We start from the raw sequence: 18,194 nt of genomic DNA on the forward strand, positions 1-18,194 counted from the left end.
ACCAAGGCTTCTTAGCTATGTCTGGAGAAAGAACAAGAAGTTTAAGCAACTGGATTGTATTCCTCCTTTTGTTGCATCATCTCTAAATTAGAAATGGCAACTAAATGCATGCTGTCCATTTAGTACTTTCATAGGGTCCCAAGGTTCAAACCAAGTCATGTGCCAAGGTCCTCAGCCCCATCAAGTCTTGAAGATCAATTATTTCAGAATCTAAGTGTTTCAACTTTTTTCTTTTTTAACTTTTATTTTTTTTTTGCGGTACGCGGGCCTCACTGTTGTGTCCTCTCCCGTTGCAGAGCACAGGCTCCGGACGCGCAGCCTCAGCGGCCATGGCTCACGGGCCCAGCCGCTCTGCGGCATGTGGGATCCTCCCATACCGGAGCACGAACTCGTGTCCCCCTGCATCGGCAGGCGGACTCTCAACCACTGCGCCACCAGGGAAGCCCCTCAACTCTATTTTAACCCATGTTCATTTTTTATAGTATTCATTGGTTTAAAGAAAAAAGTTTAACCTTTCCATCAGGATGGCTGATTTCTCCCTGAATTTCTTCTTTTTCTTCTTTTTCATCGTCGTCTTTACATTCAGGATCTGGAGAGTTCAGTGGTTCAGGTGGCTCCCTGGGTAAGGCTATCTGTAAGGACAAGAGGCTCTCGATCTGTCCTACATTACGTGTAATAAAAATCTCAAGCAGCTAAACCTTACACTTAGTCCAAAAGCCAGATTCCACTATTACAGGATTCTAGTATGACTAGTATTTGGTGTTGTATAGAAAACATTTACAATGGTAAGTAAAAAGCTTCCTTTATAAATGGTTTAGAAACTTAAGCCAGTTAACCAGTCAACTTTAAGCCTGAATAATATGTTTAATATATAAAAACATAAAGAGATTTACTTGTCCTTTATCCGAATTGCCTAAATCACGAGACACAGACTTGGATCTTCGAGATGGGTTGCCTGTTAGAATATAATTACCAGAGTTAGTTCTATTATTTAATTGAAAGTTTTAAGTTTACTCAATACTATGGTCAAACATCTCCTTAGTTCACTCTTCTTTTGTGAACTGCCGTCCTTTCCCCATTATTTAAGGAAGTCTTAGTACTTTTCTTTATTAATTCCTAGGAGTTCTTCACTGTATAAATTAAAATACTTACTCAAATACTTAAGTCTGATGACCAAGAAACGCAAAGTATCTGTTTTTTGAAAGTGTACAATCTGGAGAAAGGTGCTCAACTAACCTAATAGATGGACCCAAAGGTATTTTGGAGACAATCACCAGGACTTTAGTTAGAGGGTAGGAATGGGGTACAGATAATAGAAGCATCCAGGAATACACATAGAATTTGGCTTGAAAAAAAAAAAAAACTGGGTATTTAATTATAATCTAGACCTAATGGCTGTGGTCTAAACTTTTTCGATCATGACCAACACACAAATCATGTACTGTACACGTTCATACATTATAAAATAAGCATGTATGTGCATACACACAGACACCACCACCAACAAAGTGATATTAAAAATACACTGAAGTTCTAATATTTTCTTCTTATATGCCAATGCGTATTATAAACACTCCCAAATTTGAAGGGTTTCAAGCTCAAGTGCCAGGATCTGACTTAAGTGTTAAACACTAAAATGGATGCCGGATGCTCCAGGGAGAATAGACTAGAAGAAGAACAGAGGCAGAGTCCAGTCAGGAGGCTGGTGGGCGACTGTGGAGATGGCAGTGTTTGTACTGTGTCAAATCACTGACCCGTGGGTCCCAAACAGCCGAGTGCTAGCAATGTCATATGGTTCAACCTACTTAATTCAGAAAGTATCAACATCAGGATTAGTTTAGGGATCGATGGGAGTGGGGGGTTAGGACACAAGAAAAAAGGGATCAAGGAGTGCATACAGATTTGGCTAAATGAACACCTTCCTCCACCTCACAGGCACAAAGAACCACAGTGCAGTCTGAGCTCCGTGTTACATCATCTCTAAATCTTACAACCAGCCTCGTAGAGAAGACTAATAGCCTCATTTTATAGGTGAGGAAATCAAAGCTGAGAGGCTAAATAACTTGCCACGGTTGTCAATAAAAGTCAAGTCAGAACCAGTATCCAATCATCAAGCTCAATTCTCAGCCGCTTGTGAACGTCACGAACAAGCCTCTGAGCACATTCTCACTGGGAGGAACGGGGGATGGGTGTCCACCACTGTGAGCACCTTGACATGTCAAAATTAATAACTAATGCTGGAACAGCTAGATACTTTAGGAGGATATGTTTATGACCTCAGGATAGGTAAAGACTTAAGGCAAGAAGCACCACCCATAAAGGAAAAAGGTGAAATTCAACTACATTAAAGAAAGAAATCTGGGAACTTTTAAAGGTGAAGTCAGCATCATGGTGGCTAAATCATTCCTCTTTCCTCTCCCTTAGCCAGACTCATCAAGTCAAAAAGGGAGAGGATGCAAATCAATAAAATTAGAAATGAAAAAGGAGAAATCACAACTGACACTGCAGAAGTACAAAGGATTATAAGAGACTACCACAAACAGCTATATGCCAATAAAATGGACAACCACGAAGAAATGGACAAATTCTTGGAAAGATACAATTTTCCAAGACCGAACCAGGAAGAATTAGAAAATATATACAGACCTATCACAAGCAATGAAACTGAAACTGTAATTTAAAATCTTCCAACCAATAAAAGCCCAGGACCAGATGGCTTCACAGGCGAATTCCATCAAACATTTACAGAAGACCTAATACCCATCCTTCTCAAACTCTTCCAAAAAACTGCAGAGGGAAGAACACTCCCAAATTCGATCTGCAAAGCCACCATCACCCTGATACCAAAACCAAAAAAAGATGTCAAAAAAAAAAGGAAATTACAGACCAATATCACTGATGAATATAGACGCAAAAATCCTTGCCAAAAAACTGGCAAATAGAATGCAACAACACATTAGAAGGATCATACACCACGATCAAGTGGGATTTATCCCAGGGATGCAAGGATTCTTCAGCATATGCAAATCAATCAATGTGATACACCATATACACAAATTAAGGAATAAAAACCATATGATCATCTCAATAGATGCAGAAAAAGCGTCTGACAAAAATTCAACACCCATTTATGATAAAAACGCTCCAGAAAGTTGGCACAGAGGGAACCTACCTCAACATAATAAAGGCCATATATGACAAACCCATAGCCAACATCATGCTCAAAGGTGAATCACTGAAAGCATTTCCACTAAGATCAGGAACAAGACAAGGATGTCCACTCTCACCACTATTATTCAACATAGTTCTGGAAGTCCTAGCCATGGCAATCAGAGAAGAAAAAGAAATAAAAGGAATATAAATTGGAAAAGAAGACGTAAAACTGTCACTGTTTGCGGAGGACATGATACTATACATAGAAAATCCTAAAGATACCACCAAAAAACTACTACAACTAATCAATGAATTTGGTAAGGTTGCAGGATACAAAATTAATGCATAGAAATCTTTTGCATTCCTATACACTAACAACGAAAAATCAGAGAAATTAAGGAAACAATCCCATTTACCATCGCAACAAAAAGAATAAAATACCTAGGAATAAACCTACCTAAGGAGAAAAAGACCTGTACTCAGAAAACTATAAAATACTGATGAAAGAAATCAAAGATGACATAAACAGATGGAGAAATATACCATGTTCTTGGATTGGAAGAATCAATATTGTGAAAATGACTATACTACCCAAAGCAATCTACAGATTCAATGCAATCCTTATCAAACTACCAATGGCATTCTTCACAGAATTAGAACAAAAAATTTTACAATTTGTATGGACACAAAAGACCCCGAATAGCCAAAGTGATCTTGAGAAAGAAAAACAGAGATGGAGGAAATCAGGCTCCCAGACTTCAGACCATACCACAAAGCTACAGTAATCAAGACAGTTAGGGTATTGGCACAAAAACAGAAATACACATCAATGGAACAGGATAGAAAGCCCAGAGATAAACCCACACACATATGGTCACCTTATCTTTGATCAAGGAGGCAAGGATATGCAATGGAGAAAAGACAGCCTCTTCAATAAGTGGAATGAAATTAGAACACTCCCTAACACCATACACAAAAATAAACTCAAAATGGATTGAAGACCTAAATGTAAGGCCAGACACTGTAAAACTCTTAGAGGAAAACATAGGCAGAACACTCTATGACATAAATCACAGCAAGATCCTTTTTGACCCACCTCCTAAAGAAACGGAAATAAAAATATACAAATGGGACCTAATGAAACTCAAATGCTTTTGCACAGCAAAGGAAACCATAAACAAGACGAAAAGACAACCCTCAGAATGGGAGAAAATATTTGCAAATGAAGCAACTGAGAAAGGATTAATCTCCAAAATTTACAAGCAGCTCATGCAGCTCAATATTAAAAAAAACAACCCAATCCAAAAACGGGCAGAAGACCTAAATAGACATTTCTCCAAAGAACATATACAGATTGCCAACAAACACATGAAAGAATGCTCGACATCATTAATCATTAGATAAATGCAAATCAAAACTACCATGAGGTATCACCTCACACCAGTCAGAATGGCCACCATGAAAAAAATCTACAAACAATAAATGCTGGAGAGGGTGTGGAGAAAAGGGAACCCTCTTGCACTGTTGGTGGGAATGTAAATTGATACAGCCACTATGGAGAACAATATGGAGGTTCCTTAAAAAACTAAAAATAGAACTACCATACAACCCAGCAATCCCACTACTGGGCATATACCCTGAGAAAACCGTAATTCCAAAAGAGTCATGTACCACAATGTTCATTGCAGCTCTATTTACAATAGCTAGGACATGGAAGCAACCTAAGTGTCCATCGACAGATGAATGGATAAAGAAGATGTGGCACATATATACAAAGGAATATTACTCAGCCATAAAAAGAAACATAATTGAGTTATTTGTAGTGAGGTGGATGGACCCAGAGACTGTCATACAGAGTGAATTAAATCAGAAGGAGAAAAACAAATACTGTATGCTAATGCATAGATAGGGAATCTTAAAAAAAAAAAAGGAACTGATGAACCTAGTTGCAGGGCAGGAATAAAGAGGTAGACATAGAGAATGGACTTGGAATGGACTTGGTGACATGGGGTGGGAGGGTGAAGCTGGGGCGAAGTGAGAGTAGCATCGACATATATACATTACTGAATGTAAAATAGTTGGCTGTTGGGAAGCAGCAGCATAGCACAGGGAGATCAGCTCGGTGCTTTGTGACCCCCTAGAGGGGTGGGATAGGGAGGGTGGGAGGGAGGCTCGAGAGGGAGGGGATATGGGGACATGTGTATACATATGGCTGAATCACTTTGTTGTACAACAGAAACTAACAGCATTGTGAAGCAATTATACTGCAATAAAGATGCATTAAAAAAAAACTAGGTAGTGAAAGAAGACAATGCAATACATACAGTACAACTCTATTCAGAAAGCTGAAAAACAAGTAAAACATTTTTCTAGGGCTGTACCTATGAAAGGGAAAAGCAATGTAATATAATCATGGAGGGGTCAGTTCTGGGATGCTGCTAATCTATTTCTTTATCTAGGCAGTGGTTACCCAAGTATTTCCTTTATAACTGCCAAACTGCATATGTTATATCCACTTTTATAAATTTAATTCACAGAAATAATTTCTAAAAATGCCAGGTAGATCTTAAAGACCCAGTTGTGAAAACAAAAGTTCATGGGAGAAAATAGCATATTTGTGACCTGACGATTGAGAAGGATATCTCAGTCACAAAAAGCAAAAACCATATTTTAAAAAAATTGATTAACTTCAATATTAAAAGGAAAAACATGTATATAAAAAACACAAACCAGGGACTTCCCTGGTGGCACAGTGATTAAGAATCCACCTGCCAATGCACGGGATACAGGTTTGAGCCCTGGTCTGGGAAGATCCCACATGCCACGGAGCAACTAAGCCCGTGTGCCACAACTACTGAAGCCCATGCACCACAACTACTGAAGCCCGCGCGCCTAGAGCCCGTGCTCCGCAACAAGAGAAGCCACCGCAATGAGAAGCCCACGCACCGCAACGAAGAGTAGCCTCCGCTCACCGCAACTAGAGAAAGCCCGCGCACAGCAACGAAGACCCAACAGAGCCAAAAATACATAATTTTATTTTTTTAAAAAACCCACAAGGGCTTCCCTGGTGGCGCAGTGGTTGAGAGTCCGCCTGCCGATGCGGGGGACGCGGGTTCGTGCCCCGGTCCGGGAGGATCCCATGTGCCGCGGAGCGGCTGGGCCCGTGGGCCGTGGCCGCTGAGCCTGCGCGTCCGGAGCCTGTGCTCTGCAACGGGAGAGGCCACAGCAGTGGGAGGCCCGCGTACTGCAAAAAAAAAAAAAAAAAAAAAAAAAAACCCACAAACCAGGCTTCCCTGGTAGCGCAGTGGTTGAGAGTCCACCTGCTGATGCAGGGGACACGGGTTCGTGCCCTGGTCCGGGAAGATCCCACATGCTGCGGAGCAGCTGGGCCCATGAGCCATGGCCGCTGAGCCTGCGCGGCTGGAGCCTGTGCTCCGCAACGGGAGAGCCCAAAACAGTGAGAGGCCCGCGTACCACAAAAAAAAAAAAAAAAAAACCCACAAACCAAAAAGCTACATACAGATCGGCAGAAGATACTGGCAGTGCTTACAAATGACAAAGGATTAGTTGCAGAATAACTAACTTCAATACACAAACACAAACACATACACAAACACACACACAGAGTTTTAAATGGACAAAAGAAATGAACAGGCAATTCACAAAAGAGGAGACCCAAATGTCCACTAAATATGAAAAGATGCTCACATCACCTCATCAGTAACCTGGGAAATGCATATTACACTGACCTACCATTTCACACCCACCTGACTAGCCAAAATTGTAAAGTCTGAGCAGATCAAGTGTCGGCAAGCACAAAGAGCATGTTCTGCTGACAGTAAAAAAAGAAACTGGTAACCACTTTGCAAAGGGAAAGCCTCCTGAAGTGGCACAAACCTGATGTGACCCAATATCCTACTCCTGACACGTGTCAGAGAGAAACTCACATGACCGAGACTTGTTCTGCGGCCCTTTTCATTCTGTGACAAACTGGGGGAAAACCTGAATGCCCAACAACAAGAAAATATACTGTGGCAAATACACATGGAATCTGTACAGCTAGAGTTTATATGTATTAATGAGGCTACGTCTTAAAATACTGAGAAAGCAGCAAACTGCAGAGGGATGAACTATGAAACAACACTATATTGATTTACGGACACAATGCAGTAAAAGAATGAAAAGTAAGAAAGGGAAGGCTGTCAGGGTGCACATTAACTGGGAGTAGGATACACAGGGGCTTCAATTATATTTACAATGTTTTATTTCTTAAGTTGGGTGTAAATTCTCCACTCTTTAAATTCCTGAAATATTTTCTAAGAAAATCATGCAACTATCTTACCTTGTGTTGGCAAATAGGTTTTTTTGTACTTTTCTACCTGGGTTCCTGAAGAAACTTGACTCTTCTGAAATCGAACTGATGACTTCTATAGTATGAGAAAATTTTGAATATAAAATTAGTATTAGTTTACACATTAGTACAAGGAATGAAACTAACAGAACTCAGCTTGCAATGGGAATGTTGTAAGTGTGTTCATTTATGCTGTTTTCGTTTATTGCTACAGGCCAGAGTGAACAAGCTGCTACAAGGAATGAACTACACACACACGCACACGCCGCCTCTGGAAATACACGCAATCCTCAAGTGAAGGCATAACAGACCATGTAAAACAAAACAGGTTTTTGTGACTGTTACCAGAGCGGCCAGAGGAGAGGACATGAACTCATGGTCAGACAGCAGAAGACTGCTCACCACTGCCCCTTCCGCAGCCCCCAGATTTAGAGGTCAAGGTAGATGTCCTCCTTGCTCCCCACCACCACCTCCAACCAGATCTCCTTCTCTCCTCCCTAGCCACCCTTGCCCCATCAAGTCTCATGTCCGTGGACCCCGCGTGCCAGAAGAAGCCACCCCAATACCTTAGCTGCCATCTCTACACCTGTTCTCTCCCACCGTGGCCATGCGCTCCAACGGACAAAGTCTAGAACTAGTCATTATCAGTATCTGCGATTATTAAGAACTACAGAAGTATCAATTTCAAAGCATTCGAATGCAGAATGTGGGACATAATTAAAAATTATCCAAAAAGCCAGTGCCATTTAATAAAGTGCCGAAGTATTTAGGGGTGAGCTGCCACAATTTCTGCAATTACCTTCAAATGGTTCAGCAAAATACCTATACAGCAATATGGCAAAATGGGAACAATGGTTGGATCTAGGTGAGCATTCAGGTGTTCATCACACTATTCTTTCAACTTGCTCTATTTGGGGCAGCTTTCATAATAAAATGGGGGGCAGAATTCCATCTTCTAACTACCGTGTCCTGTCCTTCCAGCTCATCCCTCTTTGAGACCCTCACTCCAACGATGCTTACAGCCCACAGGGTCCCAAAATTCACTGATCCACGTTTTCTGTGTCCCCCAAAACCTATGCCCTCCTTGAGCAGCCTGAACTCATGGTGCACTGCAGGCACCCCTGTTGTATTTACATACTGTCAACTTCCAGCCCCTCTCACTCTGTAGGATTCACCTGGATGACCATACCTCTGCTAAAATATCAATATTACTCTCCACCACCCTACACCCGAAAAGTTGAATAAGGAAAAATAACGCAAACAATTCCCACTTGAAACATATAATCTCTAACCTACGTGGGCCCCTAGCGCAGCCCAGGAGTCAGACCACACTTCGCCCTTTGCTCTCCACTCTTGTGGACCCCGATCCGCCCCTCCAGCCTCCCAGAGTGGCCTCCATCCTCAGTCTCAGCAGATGCCCGAGCCTCCATTCCCCAAGGGAAGCTAGAGGGTTAGAGGGGAACACCCCACCAACGGACCCCACACGTCCAGCCCCAGGTCCACGGCTGAGGCCCCGTCACCAGACACGGACGTCGAGCTCCCGGCCGGGCGGGCGCCTCCACTCCCCCCAAACCCGGTCTCCTCTCCTTTGTGCTCGCAGCTTCGGCAACCCGCCCACTCTCTCCTGCATCCGTATTTTCCTACTGAATCAATCCTACCAATACATAAGCACGTGTTGATTTTCCCATCTTAAAAAAAAACCAAAACAAAAACTACTTCCCCTACAGTTACTGCCCCATTTCCTTACTGTTACTGCAAAACTTCTCCACAACGCTTTATACTCTGCCTGAAACCTCTCGCTCTCTTAGCCGGTCAGGCTTTTACCCGGCGTATGCGAGGACCCATCTTCAGTCCCCCGCTTACTCGGCAGCAGCCTCTAGGGCACGGGCCTCTCTGCTGCTTTACTTGGCCCTCAGGACACCACACTGGCCTCCTTTACTTAAGACTCGGGTTCATTCTCCTCCCCGCCATCTTCTCACAACCTGGCCAGGACCCGGGACCCTTCCCCGTCCACGCCTTCAGCCTGAGTGATCTCTCCCACACGTTCCAAGGGCCCCAAACTTCTCGCTCCAACCTGAGCTTCTCTGGACACGCACAGCCCTGCCTGATGTCCACCTGATGTCTAGTAGGCATTTCGAGCTCACCTGATCTAACCTGAGCTCCTAACCAACACCCACACCCGCAGGAAAAGCGTGCTCTCTTCTTGCGGGGACTCACGGTAAAGGGCCAAAAAAACCACACTCAACTTGGAAGCCGTTCCCGACCCCTCTCCTGCTGTCACACCCCATCCCCAGTTCATCAATAAACCCCATCCACCTGCAGCAACCCCCCAACTGGTGGCCTGATGGCGCCCAAACTCCCACTTCAGGCCACTCGCATGTCTACAGCAGGGAGGGTGGGCTCACCAACACAGAGGGGGAGGCCACCCCTTCCATCCAAGCCCTGCCAGGGCTCCCCGTCTGACTCAGAGGGAAAAGGCGACACTCACAGGTAGTTACTAAGGCCTAACGAAAGCGGCACCACCACCCTCGAGCCCGTCTCTGGTCCCATCAGCTGCTCTGCCCCTCACGGACCCTGGTCCTCCCAGCCTCGGGGCTCCTGGCCCACGTCTCAGCCCAGCTCGCTGCGCCCTCTTCAGGCCACTATTCCAACGTCGCTTTCTCAGGAGGGCCTCCCCAGCCATCCTGTATAAACTGCAACACCCTCCGCCCAGCGGTGATCCCGCCTCCTTGCTTTCCCTCCTGAGTTCTCGCCACTACGTCCCACACCGTATGCTTCACTCATCTTTCTCCCACGGCTGGAATCCGAGCTCCAAGAGGACAAGGAAGTTTGTCTGTTTTATTCATTGCTTGGTCTCTAGTGCCTCAAAGCCATGACCGGCACATCACAGTTGTGAATACAGACGAATAAAAAAACAAATACTTGATTTAAAAGGATCATATGCAAAAAAAAAAAAAAAAAAAAAAACTCTGCAAAAATTTTACTTACCCTGTTTTAACTGAGATTACCCGCCTATTGTGTTATAATTCCTTTATAAGAATTATAAAAATGAATTTGAAAACTATCTGTATAGCGATGCACAAAAGAAGTATTTAATTGTGGTAAATACACATAACACAAAATCACCATCTTAACCATGTCAAGATGTACACGGTACTGGCGTTAAGTACATTGACACCACTGCACAGCCATCACCACCTCCAGAACTCTTCACCTTGCAAAACTGAAACTGCCCTCACTAAACAACAGCTTCTCATTCTCCCCTCCCCCAGCCCTGGCACCCACCCTGCTACTTCGTTTCTACGAATCTGACTGCTCAAATATTTAGCATCTCCCCAACGTGACAAAACCTACCCTGGACCCGTCTCTTCTCGAGGCCGTCGCGCACTGACCCATCCTGGAGCTGCTCTCGGTGGCTTCGGCTTTCTTCCAGGCATCTAGTCGGAATCTTTCCATCACTTTCATTTCCTCCCGGAGGTCTGTGTTCTCTTTGACCAACATTTCTATCTGGCTTCTAAGACGGCCATGTGTACTGGACCATTTTCCTTCCTTTCTTTTCAAATCTTCCTGTAAATCTGCTATCTGCTGCTTCAAAGCCTCTCGGGGGGGGAGGGAGGGGGGAAAAGCATTACTAGAACTGAAACAATGCAAGAGAAGAGACAAGACACATCAACAAAACAGAATTGCCAGCCTATCACAGACAGCAGAAAAAGGAATGTCAATGACACTGGGTTTCGCAGGAAAAGGAGTGGGGTTCAGGCTAGAGTCTCACCTCATGCCATCCAGAACTGAGGAGACAGAGGAGGCAGACACCACTTGGCAGCCAGCGCGTTACACTGGGCACGGCAATAAAGGTCTAAGCTAAGACAGCAAGTGAAACAGAGAGAGATGGATGGGGTTATCTGGTGAAGAAAACAGAAACAGGAATCCATGACTAACTGAAGGAAGAAGAGCTAACACCCATCCTTCTCAAACTCTTCCAAAAACTTGCAGAGGAAGGAACACTCCCAGACTCATTCTATGAGGTCACCATCACGCTGATACTGAAACCAGACAAAGATACCACAAAAAAAGAAAATTACAGACCTGTATCACTAATGAATATAGATGCAAAAATCCTCAACAAAATACTAGAAAACAGAATCCAACAACACATTAAAAGGATCATACACCATGATCAAGTGGGATTTATCCCAGGGATGCAAGGATTCTTCAATATACGCAAATCAATCAATGTGATACATGATATTAACAAATTGAAGAATAAAAACCATATGATCATCTCAATAGATGCAGAAAAAGCTTTTGACAAAATTCAACACCCATTTATGATAAAAACTCTCCAGAAAGTTGGCACAGAGGGAACCTACCTCAACATAATAAAGGCAATATAGGACAAACCGACACCAAACATCATTCTCAATGGTGAAAAACTGAAAGCATTTCCTCTAAGATCAGGAACAAGACAAGGATGTCCACTCTCACGGCTATTATTCAACATAGTTTTGGAAGTCCTAGCCTCAGCAATCAGAGAAGAAAAAGAAATAAAAGGAATACAAATTGAAAAAGAAGAAGTATAACTGTCACTGTTTGCAGATAACATAGAGAATCCTGAAGATGCCACCAGAAAACTACTAGAGCTAATCAATGAATTTGGCAAACTTGCAGGATACAAAATTAATGCACAGAAATGTCTTCCATTCCTATACACTAATGATGAAAAATCTGAAAGAGAAATTAAGGAAACACTCCCATTTACCACTGCAACAAAAAGAATAAAATACCTACGAATAAACCTACCTAGGGAGACAAAAGACCTGTATGCAGAAAACTATAAGACACTGATGAAAGAAATTAAAGATGATACCAACAGATGGAGAGATATACCATGTTCTTGGATTGGAAGAATCAATACTGTGAAAATGACTATACTACCCAAAGCAATCTACAGATTCAACGCAATCCCTATCAAATTACCAATGGCATTTCTTACAGAACTAGAACAAAAAATCTTAAAATTTGTATGGAGACACAAAAGACCCCGAATAGCCAAAGCTGTCTTGAGGGGAAGAAACAGAGCTGGAGGAATCAGACTCCCTGACTTCAGACTATACTACAAAGCTACAGTAATCAAGACAATATGGTACTGGCACAAAAACAGAAACATAGATCAATGCAACAAGATAGAAAGCCCAGAGATAAACCCACGCACCTATGGTCAACTAATCTATGACAAAGAAGGCAAGGATATACAATGGAGAAAAGACAGTCTCTTCAATAAGTGGTGCTGGGAAAACTGGACAGCTACGTGTAAAAGAATGAAATTAGAACACTCCCTAACACCATACACAAAAGTAAACTCAAAATGGATTCATGACCTAAATGTAAGACTGGACACTATAAAACTCTTAGAGGAAAACATAGGAAGAACACTCTTTGACATAAATCACAGCAAGATCTTTTTTGATCCACCTCCTAGAGTAATGGAAATAAAAACAAAAGTAAACAAATGGGACCTAATGAAACTTCAAAGCTTTTACACAGCAAAGGAAACCATAGACAAGACGAAAAGACAACCCTTAGAATGGGAGAAAATATTTGCAGACGAATCAACGGACAAAGGATTAATCTCCAAAATACATAAACAGCTCATGAAGCTCAATATTAAAGAAACAAACAACCCAATCCAAAAATGGGCAGAAGACCTAAATAGACATTTCTCCAAAAAAGACATACAGATGGCCAAGAGGCACATGAAAAGCTGCTCAACATCACTAATTATTAGAGAAATGCAAATCAAAACTTCAATGAGGTATCACCTCTCACCAGTTAGAATGGGCATCATCAGAAAATCTACAAACAAATGCTGGAGAGGGTGTGGAGATAAGGGAACCCTCTTGCACTGCTGGTGGGAATGTAAACTGATACAGCCACTATGGAGAACAGTATGGAGGTTCCTTAAAAAACTAAAAATAGAATTACCATATGATCCAGCAATCCCACTACCAGGCATATACCCAGAGAAAACCACAATTCAAAAAGACACATGCACCCCAATGTTCACTGCAGCACTATTTACAATAGCCAGGTCATGGAAGCAACCTAAATGCCCATCAACAGACGAATGGATAAAGAATTTGTGGTACATATATACAATGGAATATTACTCAGCCATAAAAAGGAACGAAATTGAGTCATTTGTTGAGACGTGGATGGATCTAGAGACTGTCATACAGAGTAAAATAAGTCAGAAAGAGAAAAACAAATATTGTATGTTAACACATGTATGTGGCACCTGGAAAAATGGTACAGATCAACCGGTTTGCAGGGCAGAAGTTGAGACACAGATGTAGAGAACAAATGTATGGACACCAAGAGGGGAAAGCCATGGGGTGGGGTGGGGATGGTGGTGTGCTGAATTGGGCGATTGGGATTGACATGTATACACTGATGTGTATAACACTGATGACTAATAAGAACCTGTTGTATAAAAAAATAAATAAAATTCAAAAATTAAAATTCAAAAAAAAAATCTGCCTTCCATGGCTTCCCTGGTGTTACAGTGGTTAAGAATCTGCCTGCCAATGCAGGGGACACAGGTTCAAGCCTTGGTCCGGGGAGATCCCACATGCCGCGGAGCAACTAAACCTGTGCACCACAACTACTGAGCCCACATGTCATAACTACTGAAACCCGCATGCCTAGAGCCCATGCTCTGCAACAAGAGAAGCCACCGCAATAAGAAGCCTGCACACCGCAATGAAGAGTAGCCCCCGCTCGCCACAACTAGAGAAAGCCCACATGCAGCAAAGAAGACCCAATGCAGCCAAAAATAAATAAATAAAATAAATAATTTTTTTTTAATTTTTAAAATTAAAAAAAAAAAAGAATATGCCTTCCAATGCAGGGGATGTGGGTTCTATCCCTGGTCGGGGAACTAAGATCCCACATGTTGTGGGGCAACTAAGACCACACACTCTAGAGCCCACACGCCACAACTAGAGAGAAGCCAGCGCACCACAATGTAGATGCTGTGAGCCGCAACAAAAGATGCTGCATGTCACAACTAAGACCCAACGGAGAGGGTTAGGGAGTGTGGGAGAGAGGGAAAGAGAAAAGAAATTCAATTAAATTTAACACGAATTTTAATCTTTTACCTTTCAGGCAAAGAGCAAAAAACACTCTTAAAATTGCTAGTAGAATTTTAAATTGGCATGACAGGGACTTCCCAGGTGGCGCAGTGGTTAAGAATCCGTCTACCAATGCAGGGGACACAGGTCGAGCCCCAGTCCGGGAAGATCCCACATGCCATGGAGCAACTAAGCCCGTGAGCCACAACTACTGAGCCCACGTGCTGCAACTACTGAAGCTCACGCGCCTAGAGCCCGTGCTCTGCAGCAAGAGAAGCCACCGCAATGAGAAGCCCGCGCACCACAACGAAGAGTAGCCCCCACTCGCCACAACTAGAGAAAGCCTGCGTGCAGCAACGAAGACCCAATGCAGCCAAAAAGAAAAAAAAAATTTGTCGTGATATTTATGGAGGGATAATCTGGCAATATCTACTATGTACATACCCTTTAGCCTAGAAATTTCATTTGCAGGACTTTATCCCACAGATATGCTTGTGTACATAAGCTCCAAACAGGTAAGGATGAATTTATTTTGTTCACTACTTCATTCCTAGTACATGCCTGCTATACAGGCTGTACTCAATAACCACATGTTAAATGACTATGCAGAATGATTGCAAGAGGGGAGGTATGTACAGGGTTATTCAGGAGAGCACTTCTCACATACAGAAAAAGAGCAGAAATAACATAAATGCTTGGTTAGGTAAATTATGGCACTTCCATATAATGCAGCTTTTATAATGCATTTATTTTCAATGGTGAAATAAAGGAGAATGCTCTTTACGTTAAGACGTAAAATGATTTTAGTATACTACCATTAATTTGCTTTCTGGTTTTTTTTAATTGGGAATATACATATGTATTTGCTTAGAATTTCTCTGAAAAGATACAAAAGATTGGTAACACCGGATACCTCAAAAGAGATGTAAATCAGGTGCCAGGGCAAGGGTGAGACGGAGAGGTTTCACAGCACATCTTTTTGTACCTTTTGAATAGGGATATATTACCTTTTGAAATAAAAACTTTAATAGATTGTTAGTCTAACATATTAGATATAATAAACCAAGCATGAACAAAAACATAATGGCACGTTTCCGCCTACAGAAATAAATAGAATTAAAGACCCTAATAGACACTGCATGTGGTAACTGAAGCTACAGGTGTGTACTAAGACTAATCAAGGATGGTGCACTATATATGAAAGGAAGGAAGCAAAGGCCGGGACTCAAAAAAACTAGTATGTAAAATATGAAAGTGGAAGATGAGTTTGTATTTTATGCTATAAATAATAGAAAGCCATTTAAAATTTTTATTTTGGTAAATTGAAGTTTTACTTTTCATGAAATTCAATATATCCACTTTTTCTTTTATACTTAGTTCTTTGTGCCTTCTCTTGGCAACCTCTGCAGATGCCACTGTTGCAAATATATTCACCTACATTTTTTCCTAGAAGGTTTATAGTTTTAGCTAGAAATGCATTAGTTCTTTTTAACTACTACTTTCCTCTGATCATGTCCATTTCTAACTTTGAAATGAATAGGACTGATGATTTGGCTTATCAGTTTACAAGTTTTAGAGTTAAACACCTAGTTAGTATACAAGCCTTAAATTATTATAAATGAACAGAACCATGTGTGGTGGGTCAAACAAATTAACACATTCCACTGGTGAATCTCCAGCTCCTGGCTTGTTAATACATCCATGTCATTATCGGAGCATCTTCTGGGGAAGCCTTCAGTAAGAAAAGAACTGATGTATTTTACTCTTTAAAAGTCGAGACTACAGGACTTCCCTGGCGGTCCAGTGGTTAAGACTCCGTGCTTCCAATGCAGGGGGCACGGGTCCAATCCCTGGTTGGGGAACTAAGATCCTACATGCCACATGGCATGGCCAAAAAAAATTGAAAAAAAAAAAGAAAGTCAAGACTACAAAAGATGTTCCTGATGTCTCAGATTATTTGCTGAGTCAATGGATGATTAATAAACTGATACCCAATTTCTCTTTGACACATCAAATAATTCTAAGATTCTTACCAGACTTTCATCTTTACTAACTGATATGAGTATAATGTAAGGAACTGACATACTTGTATTTCTTCACGTTCTTTTTTATCCGGAAAAGTTCTCGCAACTGTAGAATACTTTTCAAAAACTTTGCGTTCCTTTTGTAATTTCCTCATTTCCTCCTTTTTAAACTCCTCTATTCGAGCCAATTCTTTTGCTTTCTGTTGTTCAAAGTCAGCAATTTCTTTCCTAAAACAACCAAACCACGTTATAATCTAAGGAGACCACCTCAGTACAGTAATCCACATGTGGTACCAAAATGGAACACCAGTGACAACCTGGAATTGAGGAGCTGCTAGTTTTGGTGAATCCATCTTCAGCCCACAGTAGTGAAATAACAGTCAACTCAGTAAAGCACTACTCAACAAGCATTCACTGCATACCTACTATGATTCAAGCACTACACTACGTACTGGAGAAACCACAGTGAGAAAAATGAACATCCTTACTCCTATAAAGCTTCTTACATTCTAGTGGGAGCGACAGATGACAATAAGTAAGATTAACAAGTAAAACAGATGGAACACTGGAAATGTTAAGAAGAATAAACCAAGGAATGAGCTTAGGAAATATGGAGGTTAGGAGCCTGAAATTATGGACGGAGTCATCTTGCTGAGGCAGTATTTGAGGTAAAACCTGAGGGACATGAGAGAACAGCCATGGAGGTATCTGGACAAAACAGTTCAGGCAGAGGGAACACCACATGCAAAAGCCCTGAGATAGGAACATGCCTAATGTGTTCAAAGAACAGGCAGGAGGCCAGTGTGGCTAAAGAGACAGAACAGTAGGAGAAAACGTCAGGAAAAAAGGGTGGGGGGCGCGGGAGGTGGGGTGATTAATTAGGGTCTGTGGACCACTGTGAAGACCCTGGTATTTAGCTTAGGAGCACGCGGGTCAGAGGAACTGTCAGGACCCGGACTCCTTCTGGATGCTGTGTAAAGAGCACAGGGAGAGTGATGACAGCAAGACTGTGGAACAAGAGGCCCCTGGCTCACATCCTTCCACACAAACGCCATCCACAGACAGAAGTGCGTTTGTGGGAGCTCTAGGATTCAGGCAGGAAATTAGAAACGCTGGTGAAGCCTAAGATCAAGGACAGCCACTTAGAGAAGGCAGGCCCATGCCCCAGTGCCAGGCTTACCAAATGTGGTCCTGATGCACTGAAAACAGCCCCATTGCCAAAGGACCCAGGAGGAGCCATGCCCATTCATGCCCCTGGAAAGAGACCCACAGACCTTGGTCCTGCCTACAGATCCTGACACAGCCCTGTGACCTAGCTCCAGCCCTGTTCTATGTGGTACGGAGGCAGTCCTGCCCACCCAGGGACCTGGTAGGAAGCTGCTCAGAAACCTGGCAGGAGCCCCACCCATCCTCATGCCTGGAAACACACCTCCTGTCTACAGACTCAACAGTGGACCAGGAGGCAGCCCCATGACCTAGCTCCAGCCCTGCCTGACTGTGGTCCAAGAAGTAGTCCTGTCCTACTGGGGATCCAGC

General features: G+C 42.6%; 1 protein-coding gene across 3 annotated transcripts in view; it reads right to left on the reverse strand.

The window, feature by feature from the left end:
• The window catches only part of CENPJ (centromere protein J), a 57,617-nt gene that overhangs the window by 6,365 nt on the left and 33,058 nt on the right, over positions 1-18,194 (reverse strand). For all 3 annotated transcript variants that reach the window (XM_032611514.1, XM_032611515.1, XM_032611516.1), the window contains 5 exons: positions 16,721-16,886; positions 10,859-11,101; positions 7,496-7,580; positions 894-955; positions 513-632 (listed from right to left, as the gene is read on the reverse strand). In XM_032611514.1, the coding sequence (XP_032467405.1) occupies positions 513-632; positions 894-955; positions 7,496-7,580; positions 10,859-11,101; positions 16,721-16,886 (676 nt within the window). The remainder of the gene's footprint in view (positions 1-512; positions 633-893; positions 956-7,495; positions 7,581-10,858; positions 11,102-16,720; positions 16,887-18,194) is intronic.

Source organism: Phocoena sinus, chromosome 18 (assembly GCF_008692025.1).
Source record: "Phocoena sinus isolate mPhoSin1 chromosome 18, mPhoSin1.pri, whole genome shotgun sequence".
NCBI lineage: Eukaryota > Metazoa > Chordata > Mammalia > Artiodactyla > Phocoenidae > Phocoena > Phocoena sinus.